Below are 21,918 nucleotides of genomic sequence, written 5' to 3'. Positions count from 1 at the left end.
TAAGTAATTTTCTAGCAAAAAAACTGTTTTAAACATGTAAACACCAAATCTGAAAAGAGGCCTGGTCCTTAAGTGGTTAATTAAAATAACTGCAATGCCATCATCCACATACAGAAAGAGGAGGGACAAGGTAAATTTAAACAGTGTGTGTTTAGTATCACTTTAAGGGGACAGTGATGACTTTGAGTATAGTGAATACAGTGACCAGAATCCATCCACACCTTTAAGGCAGGGTTTCTCAACCAGGGTTCCTCCAAAGGTTGCTAGGGGTTCCTTGCGCAATAAGACATTTCTGCCCTTTAGAAAAGTTCCCACTGATACCATTTGATCTTTTTTAGCTACAGTATCTGTGAGGGAATTCTTCCCACAGACTACATGTGTAAGGAGCATTCTTCCCGCTGATCATCGTACTAATGTATAAGTCCTAGATATAGTACATTTTAGTAGGGGTTCCCTGAGATTGGAAACATTTTTTTCCCAAGGGTTCCTCTGCATTGAAAAGGTTGAGAAAAGCTGCCTTAAGGGGACAGTGGATACCTTATCTCTGCAGTGCACCAGATTGGTTCATATCAAAATGTGAGTGTTTTTTTTTTTTTTTTATGGTGTATGTATGTATGTATGTGTGTGTATGTATGTATGTATGTATGTATGTATGTATGTATGTATGTATATATATATATATATATATATATTGGGGAACTTGCAGCACTATATCATAAGTATTACAATCTAGATTTGAAGTGTGTAGAACACTGGAAGTTTACAGCAGCAGCAATTGAGAACTGTAAAGTTTGTCAAACGAAATAGGGGGTAACACTGGTGAAATTTTTCCTTTGGTTGCACAATAGTTATTTTGTTTATAGGAGAGAAGAAAGATGCAAAGTTGTTTAAATCATTAGCAAATAATGAGAGATCCATTCTTGAGATATCTACTAAAATAGCTTGGTTGATCTATGTAGAGTTTGTAGTTCAGTGGCCATTAAATTCCTGCCAGCCTTGTCTGGCATCTTGCATACCAGAACCTGTGTGAAGTAGCTAGAACCGGTAAAAAAGCTACCGGAATAGACCAAGTCATGAGGCCACCAAAGCAGCATTTATATAGCTCTAATTCTAAATCACGATTATACTGGAGGGGACCAGATCTCTGACCTCTGCTGCTGGTTTAGCCCTTCAGTGAATAAAGAGAACCTCTTGTTAACTTTGTTTAAAGGGAACCTGTCTGGACAAAAGTATGAGAGCTTTCATCAATGAGTTGTTTCTAAAAGGTTTAGGGTTATCATCCTTGCCCTTGCTTTATCTAACTACACTAACTGCATTCAGGTTTCAGTAAAAAGCTATTGTGGCCGTACTACACAAAAGGATTGCAAAATGTGAATGCGGAACATAACTCTACAATATAGCTTTACCAATTAGAGCCTTAATGTATTAGCTTTGTCTGCAGGTTGTGCAGTCAGGTGCTGAGCATAGCCACCAAACAGAGCAACAAGGAAACTTTCTTCTCCGGTGTCCACTGGTAATTGGTGGAAGTGCTTTTCTTCTGAAAATATAGAGAGCCCATGTAATCCTGTTCTCGTGAACCAGGGATCCCCAAACTTTCTTAGCAAAGGGCCAGTTTACTGTCCTTCATGTTTTAGGAGGGCCAGCGGGGGTAGAAAATGCCCCAACATCCGTGCCCCATCATCGGTTCCATTGGTGGAAATAGTGCAAAGTTCTTGTATTATTGGGAAGAATAGTTCCTAATTGATGGTGTCAGTTTTGGGAATGGTGCCTGATCACTGGTGTCAGTTGGGGGAAAGACTGCCCCAAGGTCCAGATAAAGGCAAGCAAAGGGCCACATCGGGCCGCAGTTTGGAGACCATGGTCTTAAAACTTTACATCAGAACTTATTTGTGTAGCATTGACACTTTTTCCACATATTTGTACAGAGAAGCAGCCCCAGAAGAAACGTACAATCCCTTTTACATGCACACACAGAAGGACCATTTTGATTGGAAGCTTTTTCTCCTAACGTTATGCTTTTTGATTACTGTAGGAAAACCAGAGTAAAAATGCGGATCACAGTCAAACTCCATGCAGATAGAATTAGCAGTAAGAATTTAACCTAGCATCCCAGCACTGCAAGGCAAGAGTAACTACTTAAGCTGGCCATAGGTAAATCGAAATTTGGCCAGTTCAGCAGGAACCGGGCGAATTTCCATCCATCTACAGGCAGGCTGCTTGTACTGAAGTTGATCCATCTACTTCTTTTTTTTTTTTCTCCTGATCACTGTCAGAAGCTATAGCCAACAGAATAGACCATTTTATGCTGCCAGTGGGGAAGGCTTTCTGCTGGCAGAACACAATAGCGCTGCGGGAGGGAATTTCCCAATTCCCCCATCAACAGTCAGTGTTAATGGGGGAATTCGGCAATTTTCTTTACTTTTAACCCATCATTGTAGGAAAGAAAATTGCATAATGTAATGCATGCTTTAGCTACCATATCAGACCTGTGGATCTCAGAATAAAAGAATGAATGTACTTCTAACAACCAGCAATCTGTTCTGATGTAATCATGTGCAGTGTGGATGGGTGGAATGTACTTGCTTTGGTGGCTTGTTTGATGCAACGCCCACCACGTGTTTAATGTGGAAACTAAATTCATATGGAGATCGGGTGTAACTTTCTAGAAGGGGCTTCTGAAACCTTTCGATGAGGCAAGTATTCCTGCAAGATGCATTATGTAACCCTTCCTGCTGCTTCTGACAAATAGAATTGGCATACAGAAGTCTGTCGCTGTTCAACTATCTTGACATTTTTAAAGTGCTTTCATCACTGGGTGGGATTTTTTATGTGACTGTGCAAAAGGTAAAACTTTCTTGCTTATCTGCAATAATGACAAGTTACTAAAAACAGCAGAAGCAAGAATAGTGGTGACAAATATAGTAGACATTGGTCTAGCTTCACATGAAGACAAAGTGTGCAGTGATGATTTTTTATTTGTGAATGCAGTTATGTCTTCAAATATTTAATCTAATTGAAACTGCTTATGTCCTGTAAACCCTTCAAGCAAGCCTAGCCCTGGTGGAATAGGCTATTAAAGTGATACTAAACTCTTGTTTGTTATTTAATAAAAAATTTTTTATAATTACCTGCTCTGTGTAGTGGTTTTGCACTAGCCTAGATCCTCCTCTTTTTGGGTCCCTCTTCGGTACTCCTGGGCCCTCCCTCCTGTTGAGTGGCCCCACAGCATGCATGTTGCTATGGAGGCACTCGAGCTGCAGCTCCGCGTGTCCATTCAGACACGGAGCCGCGGTTTGTCCCTGCCTCCCCTCTCCTGATTGGTTAGCTGACTTTGGCAGGAGCTAATGATGTCTCTGCTGTGTCTCAGCCGGAGGTCCAAGACACTCGTGCACATCGCTGGATAGATATGGGGCTCAATTAAGTATTAGGGAGCCTGAGGGGAAGTTGCTACACACAGGTTTTTTTATCTTAAGGCATTGAATGCCGTAAGATGAAAAAAAACCTACTGCCTTTACAACCACGTTAATGCATTAGAACATATACATACTGTCAGGTTTACATACTGTGAGTTTACCTGTGTGCACAGCACCTGTTTTCTCTTTCACTGAACTAAATTGGGTCAGTCTAATATGAGCTTTCTCTGCAAACGAGGAGACAGTCCTCACATCTCTTGCTGCCTGTGCCACCAAATGTGCTGATGAAGAGATCTCATCCTCTGAATATTACTGAGAAACCAACACTTTCTGGAGTGATCTCTTGATCCCCCTGCTGCGCCCAATGGTTCCTTCCACTACCATCCATGTCCTGTAATGTCATGAAGGTCTGCAGAAGGAACTACTAAGTGCTACAGGGGATCAGCATCCATGAATTGTTGGTTTCTAGGCAGAATACAGAGGAAAATCTCTGCTCCGTTAAGCAGAAAGATTTACATTCTCCTTTTGCAGACAGAGCTTTTCTAGCTACTTCTGATTTCCTGACGGGGTCACTCTAAAGTTTTTTGTAAAACCAATCACATAAATGTTAATGTGTTACTTTTTACTTTCAGGTTATTTTCTGTCTCTCTTAAAACTTGCAGGTTTATTAAAAGAATACCCGAGATCCAAAAGGTCCTTGTTTAACCACATGTTGTTATAAGGTGACAACTATTTTGCAATTGTTCTGAGTTGTCACCTTGACACGTGTCCCTGATGAAGACTTAGTGACTGTGCTGACATGCATTGTTCAAGAATAGTCCACCATTGTCACCATCAAGAAACTGGTCCAGAGCAATGATATGTGCCTGGAGGAAATCTCCAGTGCTGAGATGCTGCATAGGATGAAAAAATTTGAAAACCGTATTATATGAAACTTAAATGATTAGTTCACCTTTTACCGAAAATACGCAATGCAGTTAAGGGCCACCTGTGGATAAAATCAAACTATGCAGATCTGACTCGAGTTGGATAATGCCCTTGCTTTAGGTGTAGGCATTTAGGCTTGGGTTCACACTATTGTGAATTGGATGCGGGTTTCCCCATTGCATGTCAGGAGATAGTGACCAACTCTCTGGAGCCGGTTCACACATCTCCGGAGTGTCTCTGGTGCGGATTGCACAGGAGTCCTGTGCTTCTTCTGATCCATTTCAGGTCCGAATTCAGACAAAAATTGGGACTGAAATCAGACCTAAAACGGTGAACAGGGATGCACCAGACCCCTGCTGTGAGCCACTCCATGCTGCAGTGTGAACCCAGCCTCAACTTACCAAAGCATGGCTGAAAAACTCCCTAAGATAGCACCATCTTGTCCTACTTTGTTGCTAAAACAGTCCCACCCATTATTGCAAACCCCTACTATCACAAGAGTGAGCTTCCCCTGCGCATGTGCGGTCCACACTCTCCTCTGTTGCAGCATTGGTGAGCTTAGAGCTACTGTAACAGGGAAGAGAAAATGCATTTTAGGGGGTTTGATTTGACTTGGAGGGGTTGATTTACTAAAAGTGGAGAGTTAAATGTCTGGTGCAACTGTGCATGGTAGCCAACCAGCTTCTAACTTCAGCTTGTTCAATTCTGCTTTAACAAAACACCTGGAAGCTGATTGGTTTCTATGCAGAGCTGCACCAGACTTTGCATTCAATAGGTTTAGTAAATCAACCCCATTGTGTTACATAGGTAGTCTGATTGAAAAAAAAGACACAAGTCCATCTAGTTCAACCAATGACAACAAGGCAAGATGGGATGATGCCATCTCTGGGAGTTTTTCGGCCAGACATTGGGAGGCATGTAAATGGCCTACATCTATAGCAAGGGCATTATTTAACTTTGGTCAGAGTTGCAGAGTTTGTTTTTTTATCTAAAGGCACTCCTTACCTGCATAGGCAGATTTTTGGTAAAGGTAAGCTATGCCTTTAGAGATAAATGCTGATACAAGTACTGAATGTGATTACAATTAAGAGCAGAAGAGATAAAAGACCTTTGCTTTTGTTTATGTCCCTTAACATCGGCTTCACAGATTTGATGTGGAGACGAGACACGTATTTGTCGGGGACCATTCTGGACAGGTTACGATTCTAAAACTTGAACAAGACAACTGCAGCCTCATTACGACATTTAAGGGACATACAGGTGAGTGGGCTTCAGTGGAATGATTTCCTAGTAAGACATAGTTTTATCTCCTATGTAGAAAATCTCCTCCAGGGCCTGTGCTGCCCCTGCATGCCTCCAACAGCACCTCTAAAAATGTCACCACTACTAATTAGGATTATATCATTTTATATATAAAGACATTTTTTGATTTTTCTGTGCTGTGCTTTTGAAAGCACAGCCTGTATATCCCTTTCGGCGATGCTGTACACATCACATTAATCTCAGCAGCCAGCTGAACTCCAGGGCCCTGTGTAAATGTTACGGAGAAAAGGTCCTTTCACATGACATTCATCCACGCCTTCCCAAGGTTGTGCTAAGCATCTAGGAATTAACGCTAACCTCTAATTACAGCAATTTACTCGCCTAGACTTCACTTAATCCCCTGATCTTTTAGCTGAGCTTTTCCATGACTGTGCTATGATGGAACAGCTTAACATTGTCTATTCTTTAGAATGGTAATAATCGCGTTCTCGCATCACTCTTTTGTGTTCTGTGTTACCCAGGATAATATAAAAGAAGAGTGCCATTTAAGCAGCTAAATAGACACTTCAAATATGCCTCTGTAAACTATTTTACCTGCCAAATATTAGAAATTGTATTCATCAAGTTGTGTGTTTTCATCTCAGCTGCACTATATAGCCCTGGTGTCCAATCTATGGCCTGGGGGCCACATGAGGCCCTTTAGTATATGATATACGGCTCTCGGACCTCAGCAGTTTGTATTGGGAATATTGATTAGGGTACTAGCATTGATCCCTACTCGCCCAATGTAACATGTTTCCAGTTTCATATTGTCTTCTGCAGCCATCCCCAGCCTGAAAATGTATTCTGTCCACACTCTGACCCTAATTTCCTCTATTGGGCCTCATGCACACTAGAAAGCTATAAACTGTTGTAAAAACGCCAAACAAAAAACGCTAATGTTTTACCGTTTTGTTCCCGGCATTTAGCAGTGTTAATAAAGGGATGAAAATACTGTGCTAAAGCCAACGTGAGGGGGAAAATGCACAAATAAAAAAAAAAAAAAAGCTGCTAACACACGAACAAAGAAAGCCCAAGAAGCAATAATGGGTAAACAGTGTAGCGCTAAACAAATGTGACTGGGTGAAATGACAATTAAGTCACCTCAAATGAGCAAAAATTAAACTAAAATAAGTTTGTGACATGAAAACATACACCAAAAAAAGGGTTAATTATAATGAACCACAGTAGTCCAATAACTAAATGTCCACATATATAGTGTCCAATGAATGGAAAACCTTCTCTCCAATCTCAAACTGAAGTAGGGAACGTGGTCAAGATGGATGGATCAGAAATGCAGATGGATGAAATATACACTGGTATACATCTGGAAGATACTCAACTGGCTCACTTGCACCTGCGCTAGCCCATGGACGCTTTGTCCCCCTGCTCTCTAGAGCATCAGTATCGGCAGTAGCGCTACGGTGCCTGATGGCTGAAATCCTGGAATGCGGACCAGGCATTCAAAAAAGCACTGGCGGATTTGCTCTTCCAAGGTGAGAGGCTATTTGGAGCCTCGCTGGATGACATTATTGAGAATGTCACCAGTGGCAAGTGCATGTTGCTCCTACAGTCCAGGAAGAGTAAGGAGCCACGCCGTAGGCATGGGCCCTCTATTTCCGTTCTGAAGTGGCTTTCTCGCCCGTCCGGGTCAGTAGGTAAGCGGTCCCAGTCCGACAAGGCGCATGCGGAGGGACGAAAGCGCCCCTGGTTTCGCAAGCCAAACAAATTCTGCAAGCAAAGATGTTACCGCATGAAGGTTGCCCCTGCCCGACTCTTGGATGAGGGGTCAACTTCAGGAGTTTTTAGCTCAGAGGACCCCGCCCCCCCACGGTCTGACTGATGGGTCTACAAACTGGTTTCATTGGGATACAAGATAGTTTCTTGTCCACCAAATTCTTTCCCACCAACCTTCATCTGCTTCCGGCTCGTCAGGAGGCCCTGTTTAGGGTTGTACAGGACCCGCTTCTGTGCGTGGAGTGATAGTTCCTGTACCAACACTGGAAAGGTTTCAAGGATTCTACTCCAATCTGTTTGTAGTCCCGAAAAAGGAAGGGGTCTGTCCAATACTGGACCTTAAAGCCCTCAACAGCTTTGTGAAAGTGCAAAGGCTCAGGATGGAATCAATTCACTCTGTGGTCGCTGCATCCCATCAGGGGGACTTCCTGGCGTCCTTGGACATCAAGGACGCATACTTACATATACCCATATGCCTCAGGCATTAGAGGTTTTTGCGTTTTGCAGTCGGGGAAGAGCACTACCAAATGGTGGCTCTCCCTTTTGGCCTGGCTTCAGCACCCAGGGTCTTCACCAAGGTGTTAACCCCATTCTGGCATTGTTAAGGCAAGGTGGGATTGTAATCCTAGGTTACCTGGATGACCTCCTGAGAGCAGATTCTGCCTCAGAATTAAGGGAGGATGTGCGATCACCATGCAAACTCTTCGGGAGTTTGGTTGGGGACTGAACCTAAAAGAGTTGAGGTTGGTGCTGACTCAAAGCCTGGAGTACCTGGGCTTACTGGAGTCAGACAAGCTGCAGACTCTTCAAGCTGCGGTGAAGTTGTTGGTGTCCCGCAGGTGCTCGTCACTGCATTTCTGCATGCAAGTTCTGGGTCTCCTGGTAGCCACTTTCGAGGTGGCACCGTATGCTCAATTCCACACTGCAGTCTTGCAGAGGGAGATCCTGTCAATATGGGATAAATCTCCGCCATCCCTGGAACATTCGGGTGAGCCAGCTAGTCATGGATTCTGGTGGCTTAAGTCTCTGACCCTTTGGTCCAGGAAAAATCGTTCCTTCCTCTCCATTGGACGGTGATGGTGACAACGAACGCCAGCCTGACCAGTTGGGGGGGGGGGGGGGGGGGGAGTTCTGGCATACAGTCTGACCTGGGCTGTTGGACGCGGGAAGAATCCCACCTGCCGATCAGTGTGCTCGAGCTTCAGGCGATCAGGCAGTGTCTCTCCACATGGTCAAAGAGGCTGTAGGGGCATCCAGTCAGGATCCAGTTGGACAATGCCACGGCGGTGGTGTATGTCAACCATCAAGGAGCTCTGTTGCAGCACGGGAGGTCGCTCACATCCTACAGTGGGCAGAGTGGTGCTTGTCTGCCGCATACATTCTGGGTGTAGAAAACTGGCATGCGGACTACCTGAGTGGTCAGATGCTGGACCAAGGGGAATGGTCGTTACGCCCGGATTTATATTTCGGCTCATTCACCTAAGGTGGGACACACCCAGATGGGGTTCTCTTGGCCTCTCTGCTCCATCGGAAGGTACAGAGGTTTGTCTCCATGACAAAAGACCCCTGGGGGGACACATCAGACGCGTTGGGGGCTCCATGGGGGCATTATCAGCTCATTATGCCTCCCCCCCACAAAAAACTACTGCCACGCCTGCTATGCAGAATGGAGGCCGAGGGGATTCTGGTGATTCTAATTTCCTCCAGATTGGTCTCGGCGTCCTTGGTACGCCGACCTAGTACGACTGGTGGCGGATGTTCCTTGGCAACTGCCAATGCGAGAGGACTTTCTGACATAAGGTCCGATACTTCATCCTGCTTTACCGTCACTGTTTTTAATGGCATAGCTGTTGAAAGCCAGGTGTTAAGGGACCGTGGTCTGTCAGGTAATTTCCACTATGCTGAGGGCACGGAAGTCATCTTCTCGGAAGATTTATCATGTACGTGGAAGACCTACATCTCCATGTGTGAGGAGATGGTGTGGCATACTCAGCACATGGGTGGCAACTGAGCACATACTCAGTTTTTTTTTTTTTTCTTGCTATTTTTGCTGGCGAGGAATTGATCAGAATCTTGCCTTGGGCACCATCAAGGGGCAGATGTCAGACTTGGCTGTTTTCTTTCAACGTCCCTTGGCGACTCACTCATTGGTGAGTACATATGTGCAAAGGGTTTTGACAGGTAGCCCCTCCGATTCGACCACCGCTACCTCTGTGGGATCTGAATCTGGTACTATCGTTTCTTCAGAAACCGGCATTTAAAAAATATTAGGAAAAATCCCTTGCTGACTCTTCTCAGAAAGTAGTCCTTCTACTACAGCTGCCAGGAGAGTTTCTGTATTGGTGGCTTTGTCGTGCAAGCCTCCCTACCTGGTTCTCCACAAGGATAAGGTGGTGCCACGTCCGCAGCCCTCCTTTCTTCAAAAGGTGGTTTCGGCCTTTCGTCTAAATGAAGACGTCGTGTTGCCATCCCTATGTCCTAAGCCGACACATTCGAAAGAAGTTGCTTTACATTCCCGGGTCGTGGTCTGGGCTCTACGGGTGTATCTGTCTGCTACGACTCCCTGCTACGGTGGCTGGTCTGAAAAAGGTCTGGCGGTCTCGTTGACCACCGTCTCTCGTGGAGCAGACAGATCGTGATTCAGGCTTATGCCTTAAAAGGGCGGGTCTCCCCCTTTCCTGTCACGTCTCGTTCCACCAGGGCAATTGGAACCTCCTGGGCTTACCGACATCATGTGTCTGTCTCCCAGGTGTGTAAGGCGGTGACTTGGTCGTCCGTTCACACTTTCACTAAATTTTACAAAGTTGACATGAGCGCATCTTCGGATGCTTGCTTTGGCCGCAAATTTTTGCAGGCGGCTGTGTAAAGATGCAATTTACATTTTCATTGAGTTACAAGTTATGAACGCATCTTTGGATGCATACGTGGCCGCAGGTTTTTTATGGCGGCCGTTTAGGGTGGTAACTCCTCTGTTTGAGGAGTTCCTCTTGTTGTGGGTGAAGTTTTTTTTGCTGTTTCCACCCCTTGTGTTTTTTTTTTTTTTTTTTTTTTTTTTACACTGCTTGGGGACATCCCTAAGGTCAAGATTTAAAGGAGCTGTGTCCGTCAATGAACGAAAGAAAAAATAGAACCGTAAAATCCTTCTTTCTGAAGTTCATTGACGGACATAGTACCCACCCCTCCTATTTCTGGTTGTACTCTGCTTTTTGACAAACTGAGCTGCAGGAAACAGAGTGAGGGGTTATAGCCAGTGGGACTCCCCCTCACCCCCCCCCCCCCCGTGTGATGCCAAACATTAATAAGACCTTTACTCTAGCTCGGTGTAAGAATATAATTCATCTTTCATTGACCTCATCGATTTGTACACAAATTCAGGAATCTAACTATAAACTCTTGACAGCTTGATATTGTACACTGTAAAGGCTCCATACATTTTCTATTGAGGCCTCAGACCATTGTTGGTGATGTGGGGAGGAGCTGGGGACTCTATTGCATATATTCAGGTCATGTTCAAAGATTAGACAATATTGGTTAGAGATCCATAAGATCTCTCAAAAATTACAGAATTTTCAATACCACATGACCCCCCCCCCCCCCCCCCCCCCCTTTGTTCTGCTTCATTGCTCACAAATTACGGTGCAGACTTAAAAAAGTTGGTGCTGTGTCACCTGATTAATGCTGCCAAAGCCTGTTACCTTGCATTGGAGGGATTCTAGGCCACCCTCCTATTGCAGGGTGGCTCAATAGGGTAAGAGAGATAAGGGCCATGGAGGATTTAGTCCTTTCGGCTCTATATAGGAAAGAGCAGTACAATAAAATATGAACAGTGTGGAACATATTTATATACTTGGAAGAAGGTATTGGTGCAGTGAGATCCGCCCGTTTATTTTTGTATTGTTGGTGTAATATGTTTATTGGGAATTTAGAAATCCTCCATCTCTCTGGGAACAGGGGGTAGGATGGGGGGGGGGGGGGTGGAGTTGGGTTTTTATTTTGGTTTTGCTTTGTGGGTTTGGGGTAATTGATAAAGGACAAAACGAGGAGGAGGAATAGAGAACCTAGCAGGGAAATGTATTGGTGATAAGTATTTTTTAATCCCTTGTACCTTGGTGTGCATGAAAGGTATAGGTGTGTGTGTATATATAAACACCGTAGCATACCAAGTTAGCTTGAATGTGTTATAATGATGGCAATGATTATATGTACGCGATGGAATATAAAGTGACAATGTATTCACTATTACCCTTTTTTTTTTTTGATAAACAATAAATGTGAAAAAGCCGCAACTGCGATCCAGGCCTTCTCGTCCAAAATCAGTGCCTGACTTTACAAATGTGCTTCTGGAAGAGTGGTCAAACATTTCCATAAACGGTCCTAAACCTTGTGGACAGCCTTTCCAGAAAATTTTAAGCTTTTATAGCTGCAAAGGGTGGGCCAACTCAATATTGAACCCTACCGATGAAGACTGGGATGCCATTAAAGTTTGTGTGCGTGTAGAGGCAGGCATCCCAATACTTTTGGTAATATAGCGTATGTGTTCTTGAGTTCCTGTATCTGACCTTGTTGTAGCCATCGTAGGCTTTGTAGGACATATTCATTTTCTGTTATGGAGTCAGGAAATGTACGTTGGGAAGATCTCATTGTTGGAGCTTTCAAAACATGTAAGAAGCAAGGGACCGCCTCAGCCCATTTAAAATATTCCCTTTGGGTGAACTGACCCTTTAAATGTTTTGTCTTTTAAAACAAAAATTGGAGATCTGGCTATTACAATAGAGCAGTTCAAATGAGGGAACTATTTTAGTTGATCTAGCTGTATTTGCTGAGTATTTCAGCACTGTGTAATTGATACACAGACCAAAGATATTCGAAATCACTCTTAAAATAAAATTAAAAAAAAGGCGGTATGGCTGATCCTACCCAGAGAGGCCCACTGATTTTGTGTTCATGATCTTTTTTAAATTTTTTCTTTTAAACATTAATTGACGTGTTACAATTGCTTGTCATGGATATGTATACGCTTATAACAATAGCAAATTGTTTTTCCAGCAAGAAAATAAAAATGAGACTGTCAAGATTTATACAAAACTAATTGTTTTCTTTAGTGTTTCATTTTTTACCTCTGTACCTTGACATCTGAATAGACAGTCTTGACAAGTGTCAAGAACTATAGTTACAATAGTAGCTGTTGGGAGAAAGGGGGGTTGAAGTAGATTGGTTGCAGAAATTGTAGGTTTTTGAAGCCTTTAGGCCCCTTTCACACTGGGGCGGTTTTCAGGCGTTACAGCGCTAAAAATAGCGCCTATGTAGCGCCTGAAAAAAACCGTCCCCTTTCACTCCAGTGTGAAAGCCGGATGGCTTTCACACTGGAGCGGTGCGCTGGCAGGACAGTGAAAAAAGTCCTGCTAGCCGCATCTTTGGAGCGGTGAAGGAGCGGTGTATTCACCGCTCCTAAACCGCTCCTACCCATTGAAATCAATGGGACAGCGCGGCAATACCGCCGGCAAAGCGCCGCTGCAGCAGCGCTTTGCGGGCGGTTTTAACCCTTTTTCGGCCGCTAGCGAGGGTTAAAACCACCCCGCAAGCGCCCGCAGACCGCCGCTAAAACAATGGTAAAGCGCCGCTAAAAATAGCGGCGCTTTACCACCGACGCCCGCACCGCCCCAGTGTGAAAGGGGCCTTATAGATCTGAAATATAGAACCAGAGGGTAAGTCAGATGACCAATGATTATGTATGCTTGTTCATAATAGTAAATAATTTTGTTTTAAATTGATGTTGTACATCTGTGCACTTTCTTTCCTTACAGCCGGAGTGACCACCTTGTGCTGGGATCCAGTACAAAGACTTCTGTTCTCAGGCAGCTCAGATCATTCCATCATCATGTGGGACATTGGGGGACGAAAAGGAACGGCACTGGAACTACAAGGGCACAAGTAAGCACTGATGGGTGGCGCTTTAGGCTGAAAATTTAACATCGTTTCCAATTAATCTGTATCCAGGAACATCATTGTTTGGGGGGGGGGGGGGGGGGTGGCAGGGCTCCATTTTTTTTCTTTTATAACATGCTAACGAAAGTGGATTTTAGTACTGAAATTATAGTGTGCATACTACTTTTGTTTATACTTTTTATTGCCAGACTATTTTGCCTCATTCACATAGGCAAGTGCAGGTCCCTGAATGCAGACTATGTGCACGTGGCCCTCAAGGTGTATTCTTAGGTATGCCCATGTTAACAAGACCTTATACTGATCCAGTTGCTTCAGTCTTTAAAAAGGAAGTAAACTCTCCCACTCTGATGCTTCTTTTCATTTAGTCCATTATAATAAGTAATTATCAAACTATAGCCACTGTAATCCAGCCCAAATCACAAATTACTTACTGTTTAAAGAAACTTTAAAAAACTTGTTTCCAGGGGTTAGACAGCGCCATCTTAAGTATTGTTTTCTGTGTCCACAGTGGAGTGTATTTCCGCCCTTACATTGAGCACTTCCTTTTACTGTTGAGCCTCCTTCTCAATCCAACATTTCTATGGCAACCCTGCTTCACTGTTCATAGCTGACTTGTTTTATTTCATAGTATTTACTTGTGCCGATTGTCTAATGTTTGCCTTTGTTAGTCTTATTAGCTTCAGCTGATAAGACTGCAGTAATGCCCAGGTTTACACTGCATGTGATGTCACATGGTGTGTACGATGAAGCTCTGAGTGATTATGCAGCCTCCTGGGATATCAGTGGTGGTGCCATAGGAAGTCCTGATAACAGACAAGCACACAGAGAATGCCGTAAATCAGGGGAGATCTGGGCATGCTCAGTGACGTCATTCTAAAGAACAAAAAGGATTACAAATATACTAAGCAAGTAAGGAGATATCTACAAGCAATGTTCATTAGGGTTTTTTATGCTGATTTACATGGGACAAAGTTGTGGGGGAGAGTTTACAACCACTTTAAGACCTTGACCTGGAATATGCAGATAAGGTCTCCCCTTACTTTGACCTGGTTTGCTGCATATGTATGTGTGAATGTACATCGCAGGTTCAGGACCAATTGTTATGTGTTTTACAGTGCCGTGAAAGTATTTGTCCCCTTCCTGATTTTTTAATTTTTGCATATTTGTCACACTTTAATGATTCAGATCCTCAAACAGATTTTAATATTAAACAACGATAACCAGAGTAAATACAAAATGTAGTTTTTAAATGATGATTTAATTTACTAAGGGAAAAAAGCTGTTCAAACCTGCCTGGCCTGTGAAAAAGTAATGCCCCCCTGAACTGTAATTAGCCACATTATTTTGGGAAAGCTGAGTTAAATTTAATTTGCCAATCCCAGGTCTGATTACTGCCAGACCTGTTGAATCTAAAAATCACTTAAATAGAAGCTGTCTGACAAGTGAAGCCCTCTAAAAAATTGAAAAAAGCAACACTTTATGTCGCAATTTAAAAAAAATTCAAGAACAGATGAGAAACAAATGATTGACATCTATCAGTCTGGATAGGGTTACAAGCCGTTTCTAAGGCTTTGGGACTCCAGCAAACTACGGTGAGAGCCATTATCCACAAATGGAGAAATTTGAACAGCGGTGAACCTTCCCGGGAGCGGCCGACCAACAAAAATTACTCCCAAGCGCACAACAAAAACTCATCCAGGAGGTCATAAAAGAACCCAGAACAACATCTAAAGAACTGCAGACCTCACTTCAGTTAAGATCAGTGTTCAGGATTCAACAATAAGGAGACTGGGCAAAAATGGGATCCATGGGAGAGTTCCAAAGGCTTGTCTCACATTTGCCAAAAAACATTTTGATTATCCCTAAGACTACATGTGGCATAAAACTAACACCGCATTTAAAAAAAAGAACATCATACTGCCAGTCAGACATGGTGGTGGTAGCGTGAATATGCATTCATATACTTTTTTTTTTTTTTTGCAAAAATATCAAAGCTTTCCATGATATCTACAGACACCTTACTGTCCTTAATCCATGTTTCCGAACGTATCTATTCTGTCTGTCTTCCTTACAGACTTTAGGTTATGACACAGGAAGGAGTTGACCAGCTGACCTCATTAGCACACACCCTGCATCATCCACACTCCCAGCTGCACATTTTTTAAATGAGCTGCAATCAATCAATGATCGCCCTTTTCACTAAATACACAATATAGAATCAGATTGCATAGTATATGGCCATCTTTATACAAGTACATAGGAGGGAGTGTACAGAAACACTCAGTTGTCAAGTCCTGTTAACATCTCTGCATGGCAGGAACTCGCATACCCACATGCTTCCCTACACGCAGCAATCACTGCAAAGAAGCTTCAGAATTTTTTTTTTTTTTTTTTTTTTTTTTTGAGTGGAGCTTGGTGGGTTTTTTACTGCAGTTTTGGCACAGCGCATTTCTGAAATGCAAGGAAACGCACAGATGTGAATGGAGCCTCATTGTTCTTGTGTAAACGCACCAGTTTCACTTTCAGGCCCCAGTCACATCTAGAATAATGGGAGCGAATGTTTTTGTGACTTGTTTATCCTGTGACAGGCATAGGGCAGCCCGCTAAAAAAAAAAAAAAAAGATGCATGTGGGAATGCGAATTCCCGCTATGCAGAAATGTAAATGGGCTTGACAGCTGAGTGTTTCTGTCCACTCCTTTCTATGTACTTGTATAAAGATGGCCATACACTATGCAATCTGATTGTATATTGTGTATTTAGTGAGAAAGGTGATCACTGATTGCATTTCATTTAAAAAAAAAAAATGTGCAGGTGGGAGGGTGGAGGATGCAGGGTGTTTGCTAATGAGGTCTCCTGGTCAACATCTTCCTGTGTCATAACCTACAGTCTGTAAGGACGTAAGACAGAAGCAATAGATAAGTTTGGAGACCTGGATAGAAGACAGTAAGGTAAGTGTCTGTAAATTTTATGGAAAGCTTTGAGATTTTTTCAAAAAAAGTACATGAATGCTATAATGGTACACAAGGGAGCTTGAATTTAGAAAAAAGTGAACAAAGGTAAACTTATCCTTTACGTGCACTTGGGTTACACAGCATGACAATGATCCAAAACACACCAAGTCCACTTCTAAATGGTTAAAAAAAAGAAATTGGAGGTTTTGAAGTGACCTAGTAAAAGTCCGGACTTAAATCTGATTGAGATGCTGTGGCATGAGCCTTTCATGCTGGAAAACCCTCCAATGTGGCTGAATTAAAATAATTCTGCAAAGAAGAGTAAGCCAAAATTCCTCCACAGCAATGTGAAAGACCAGTTATTGCAAATGCTTGCTTGATTGCAGTTGTTGCCACCAAGGGTGGCACAAGGAGTTATTAGGTTTAGGCCCAGTTCACATTGGTACGACATGCACTCTGACTTTGGGAGCACATGACATTTATAAGTCAGTGGTTCCCTATGAGAGCCGTATTAACTGGTCCAACTTTGGTCCTACTTCAGTCCATTGCAGTGGTCTGGCATGGATTTTAAGGGAAACTCCCAAACCAAAATAAAAAGCCCCCCCCCCCCCAAAAAAAATGGGTCCATACCGGACCCTCATCCTAGCACGCAGCCCGACAGGTCAGGAAGAGCTCTGCGACCCCCCCCCCCCATGCTGAAGGGGACAAGGGCCTCTTCCCGGCAACCCTGAAATTGGAGTCTGCAGGCGGGGGGCTTATCGGAATCTGGAAGTCCCCTTTAACAAGGAGGCCCCCAGATGCCAGCCCCCCACACTATATGCGATTGGGTAGGGGTACAATGTACCCCATATTCAATCACCCCAAAAAAAATAAAATAAAACCTGCATCCAGGTTTTTGACAAACTCCTTTATTAAAGCAGCTCCAGAGTTTCTTCTCCCTCCGGTGATGTCTTCATCCTCTGGTTCTTCTTGCTGCGGTGATGTCTTCTTCCTCTGCTGGTTCGTCCTCCGATCCTTCTTCTTTCCACTGTTTTCTACCTCTGACGGTTCTTCCTCTAATCTTCTCCCGATGCTAGCTCCTTTAGTTGTGCGAGCTCTGCTCTCTGCAGGTTCTTTTCTAGCCATGGAGCGTGGCCATCAAGTGTCGTAATCCGGACACCCTGCCCCCTTGTGACATTACCACCCCACCATGCTCCAAGCTTCTTCAATAAAGAACTTTGTCAAAAACCTGGGTGCTGGTTTTATTTCTTTGACACTTTTTTTGGGTGAATGAGAACTAGTACAATGTACCCCCATACTCATTCACATAGGGTGGGGGGCCAGGATCTCGCTCCTCGTCGTCCTACTGCCCCCACCTTCCTGACCTGCCAGGCTGCGTGCTTGGACAAGGGTCCGGTATGGATTTTGGGGGGGGGATCCCACGCCACGCCACTTTATTTATATTTTGGCATGGTGGTTGCCCTTAAAATTCATACCAGACCCCTTCGCCACCCACCCTTCTTTTTTTTTTTTTTTTGGTAAGGGTTTCCTCCTCAAGATTCATACCAGTCAGATCCCGTTCATTGAAGTCGCAGTCGGATCCACAGTCATAAGACTGTCGTGTTGTACCAGTGTGAACCCGGCCTTAGAGGGTTTGGACAGCTTTTTTCCCTCAATTAAAACTCATAATTTAAGGCTCCATGCACACTGGGCATAAACAAACATCTGTTCTCTTGGCAGTGAAAAAAAGTTTAGGAGCGTTTTATGTTTTCTGCCAGTAAGCTCCAATCAAACGCAAACCAGAAGGTTTTTTTTCCTGCATCTAAACATTGAGCTCAAAATATGCTTGTAATCGTCCTAATGTACATGGACACATAGGATAACATTGAGTTTCTTCTACTGGCAGAACGCAAAACTCCTGTAGAAGCAGTGTTTTTTAAGCCAATGTGCATTAGAGGTGCAAGATTAATTGCAAAAAGATTGTGATCTTGATTCACCCCCCCCCCCACGCGATCTAAAGTCTGGATGATCCGCAATTTTCTTTTTGCGCCACCGGTTCCACGTAACCAGTGTGGAACACAAATGGCAGATACGAAACTGATGTCCGCTACCGGAACTGACGTCAGTCATCGGAGCGTGTGATGCGGCGCGCCGCTGCCTGGCCGTGGGCGGGTACAGTGGCCGGGAAACAGCAGTGAGTGCGCACTGCAATGTTGGTCTACAACTCCCAGCATGGCTGATTCTAGGGGGGTGGTGACATACAGTACTGAGGACTGGAGTGGATTACAGCATGGCCCTATAGGGGGAGTTGGTAAGTAATGAGGCTGGTGTACAGAGGACTACAACCCCCAGCATGGCTGATTCTATATTATGGGGCACTGAAAACCCCAGCATTACTGTTGTATGGGGATTATGGCCCTGTATGGGGCAATATAAACTACCTGAAGACTGACTGCCATAAGGCCCTATAGGAGGTGGTGTACTGAGGACTATAACCCCCAGCATGACTGATTTTGGCTTATGGGGGACTATAAACCCCTAGTATGATTCTGGTTTATGGGGGACTACAACCCTTAGCATGCCCCTATGTGGGGGGGGGGGATTGTACATTTTTCAAATAAAACCGTTTTTGAGAATAGTGATCTTCATTCTAAGCAAAAGAATCGTGATTTTAATTTTTACCAGAATCGTGCAGCTCTAATGAGCATGGAGCCCAAAAACTTCATTTTGTTTATGCTCAGGTTATCTTTGTATAATATTACAATTTTGTTTGAGGATCTGAATCATTTAGGTGTGACAAATGTACAACAAAATATATCTATTTTTTACTGTGCAAAAGTTGTAGGCAGGTGTGAAGAAATGCTGTCAAGTAAGAATATAGATATATCATTTATTATTATTATTATTATACACGATTTATATAGCGCCAACAGATTACGCACCGCTTTGCAATGTAGAGGGGGACAGCACAATTACAGTACAGTTCAATACAGAAGGGACAAGAGGGCCCTGCTTGTAGAGCTTACATTCTAAAGGGAGGGGTGGTGGTATATATAAATAGAAGTGCCAATAGTTTGTTTGGGGCTGCAATTATGCAAAGATTTGGTCAGGATCAATGTTGTCCTCAATGCTGAGAAATACAGGCATGTACTTCTCCACCATGCCATACCATCAGGAAGGCATGTGATTGGTTCCACATCTATAGTGGGACAACGACCCCAAACGTACAGCCAATGTCGTTAGGAACTGTATTCTGTGTATAGAAGAGCAAGGAGTCATGGAAGTGGTGTTTTGGCCCCAGTGGAGCCCTGATTGCAACATCATGGAGTCTGTCAAGGATTACACGGAGACAGAAGGATTTGAGACTGCCTACATCCACAGAAGATCTGTGGTTAGTTCTCCAAGATGTTTGGAACAATCTACCTGCGGAGTTCCTTCACAAACTGTGTGCAAGTGTACCTAGGAGGAGTGACTGTTTTGGAACCAAAGGGTGGTCACACGAAATATTGATTTGATTTCAATTTCTTTTCTGTTCATTTACTTCATTTACAGGTAGAAACAGACGTCCGTTTAGTCACGTTTAGCCGCGTTTGCGTCTAGAAGCATTTGTAAAAAAAAATTTTTTTTTTGTTAAAATGAAAAACGACTGTAAATGAAAAGCTGTTAAACTCAAGTTACTGTATTTAGCAGCGTTTACAAGCTGTTACTGGTGTCCCATCATATAAGGTCCCCCATCAGATAGTGTCCGCTGTGTACTGCACATACCTATTATGTCCAATAAAGTGCATTGGGCTTTTTAGGTATTGAGTCTTATATGAAGTAATACCTCATGAGCATTTCAAAGGACAATATTGGTCTGTAAGCACTGGTTTAATATGCACATTATGTTTTTCTGCTAAGGGTGGCAGATAATTTCCAGCTTCTGAGTTTTTCGTTTAATCTATTTTATGCTATTGTATTTTACAAGGTTGATTTTAGTGCATTGGTATTGATTAGTAATTAAAGCAAACTATTAACACCTTTATGTCTGAAAGCATTCTTAAAATACAGCATTTTTTTTCAAACCTGCCTAAGATTTTTGTGATATCTATACACACCATATTGTCAAAAGTATTGGGACACCTACCTTTTACACACACGAACCTTAATGTATGGCTGTTACTGATTAAAATTTTCTTGTTCGATTAACCACTTACAGACCGGACCATTTTGCTGGTCAAAGACCAGACCACTTTTTGTGATTCGGCACTGCATCGCTTTAACTGACAATTGCGCGGTCATGCGACGTGGCTCCCAAACAAAATTGATATCCTTTTTTTCCCCACAAATAGCTTTCTTTTGGTGGTATTTGATCGCCTCTGCGGTTTTTATTTTTTGCGCTATAAACAAAAATAGAGCGACAATTTTTTAAAAAACTCACTATTTTTTACTCTGTTAGAAATAAATATTCCACAAAAATATATAAAAAAAAATTTTTTTTCCCTCAGTTTAGGCCGATACGTATTCTTCTACATATTGTTGGTAAAAAAACGCAATAAGCGATTGATTGGTTTGCGCAAAAGTTATAGCATTTACAAAATAGGGGATAGTTTTATGGCATTTTTATTAATGTTCTTTTTTACTAGTAATGGCGGCGATCAGCGATTTTTATTTTACTATTATTATTTTTTTTTGTGGCTGCGACATTGTGGCGGACACATCGGACATTTTTGACACATTTTTGGGACCATTGTCATTTATACAGCAATCACTGATGTAAAAATGCAGTGATTCCTGTGTAAATGACACTGGCAGTAAAGGGGTTAACCAGTGGGTGGCAGTGTAGGGGTTAAGTGTTCCTAGGGGTGTGTTACTAACTGTGGGGGGCTGGGCTTTCATTTAGTGAACACTGATCTCTGCTCTAATCACATGGAGCAGGGATCAGCGTCACTAGTTGCTACGCAGAATGGAGAAATGCTGTTTACAACGGCATTTCTCCATTCAGCCGCCCCGTGAGACGATCGCGGGTATGCCCGCAGCGATTGAGTCTGCGGGACCCGCGACCGGACTCACGGGAGTCCCGACCCGAGTGAGTGCACTGCCGCCGGCGCGCTCGCGATGCCAGGGCGGCATTAAAGATTGGATGTACCTGTACGCCAATATGTCTGCCCGTGCCATTCTGCTGACATACATCGGCGTGTGCTGGTCGGGAACCGGTTAATTAATTTTTTTGTTTTTTTTAATGAACTAATTCTGATTAATTATAATGCACGTACAGATCCAACTACTTTTAGCTGATCTCCTTGCATTGTAACTTTGCATTAGTCATTGGTAAATGTGGTATACACTATATACAATCACCCGACACTAGTTAGTTTCCACAATCCGTGTCTTAACTTCACAGTTCACACAAATACGTTTTTAAATTCAAACTGTAGCACTGATGTAAGTAATTTTTTTTTTTTCCACAGTAGCGTGACAATCCCTCCACCTCAGATCTAACTAATCACTCTCACCTTATGGCATGGACCCCTATGCAAACAGGTGATCGTGCAAGCGGGTATCAAAAGGGTTAACATGGACTATAAACCTCTCACACGTCTCCTTATGCCGCGTACACACGGGCGGACTGTATGGCCTACTTAGTCCGCCGAAACACATTTCAGCGGACTGTCCGCTCGTG

At 43.3% G+C, this 21,918-nt stretch overlaps 1 protein-coding gene across 2 annotated transcripts in view; it reads left to right on the top strand.

The window, feature by feature from the left end:
* Positions 1-21,918, top strand: part of WDFY2 (WD repeat and FYVE domain containing 2) — a 151,406-nt gene that overhangs the window by 85,209 nt on the left and 44,279 nt on the right. For both annotated transcript variants that reach the window (XM_077484227.1, XM_077484228.1), the window contains exons 6-7: positions 5,488-5,600; positions 13,184-13,310. In XM_077484227.1, coding sequence (XP_077340353.1) covers positions 5,488-5,600; positions 13,184-13,310 — 240 coding nt within the window. The remainder of the gene's footprint in view (positions 1-5,487; positions 5,601-13,183; positions 13,311-21,918) is intronic.

The sequence above is a fragment of the Lithobates pipiens genome, unplaced genomic scaffold (genome assembly GCF_037356315.1).
Source record: "Lithobates pipiens isolate NorthernLeopardFrog02 unplaced genomic scaffold, aLitPip1_a1.2 Scaffold_16, whole genome shotgun sequence".
NCBI classification, from domain to species: Eukaryota; Metazoa; Chordata; class Amphibia; order Anura; family Ranidae; genus Lithobates; species Lithobates pipiens.
Note: the sequence above shows the minus strand (reverse complement) of the source record. Positions and strands in the feature narration are given on the sequence as shown.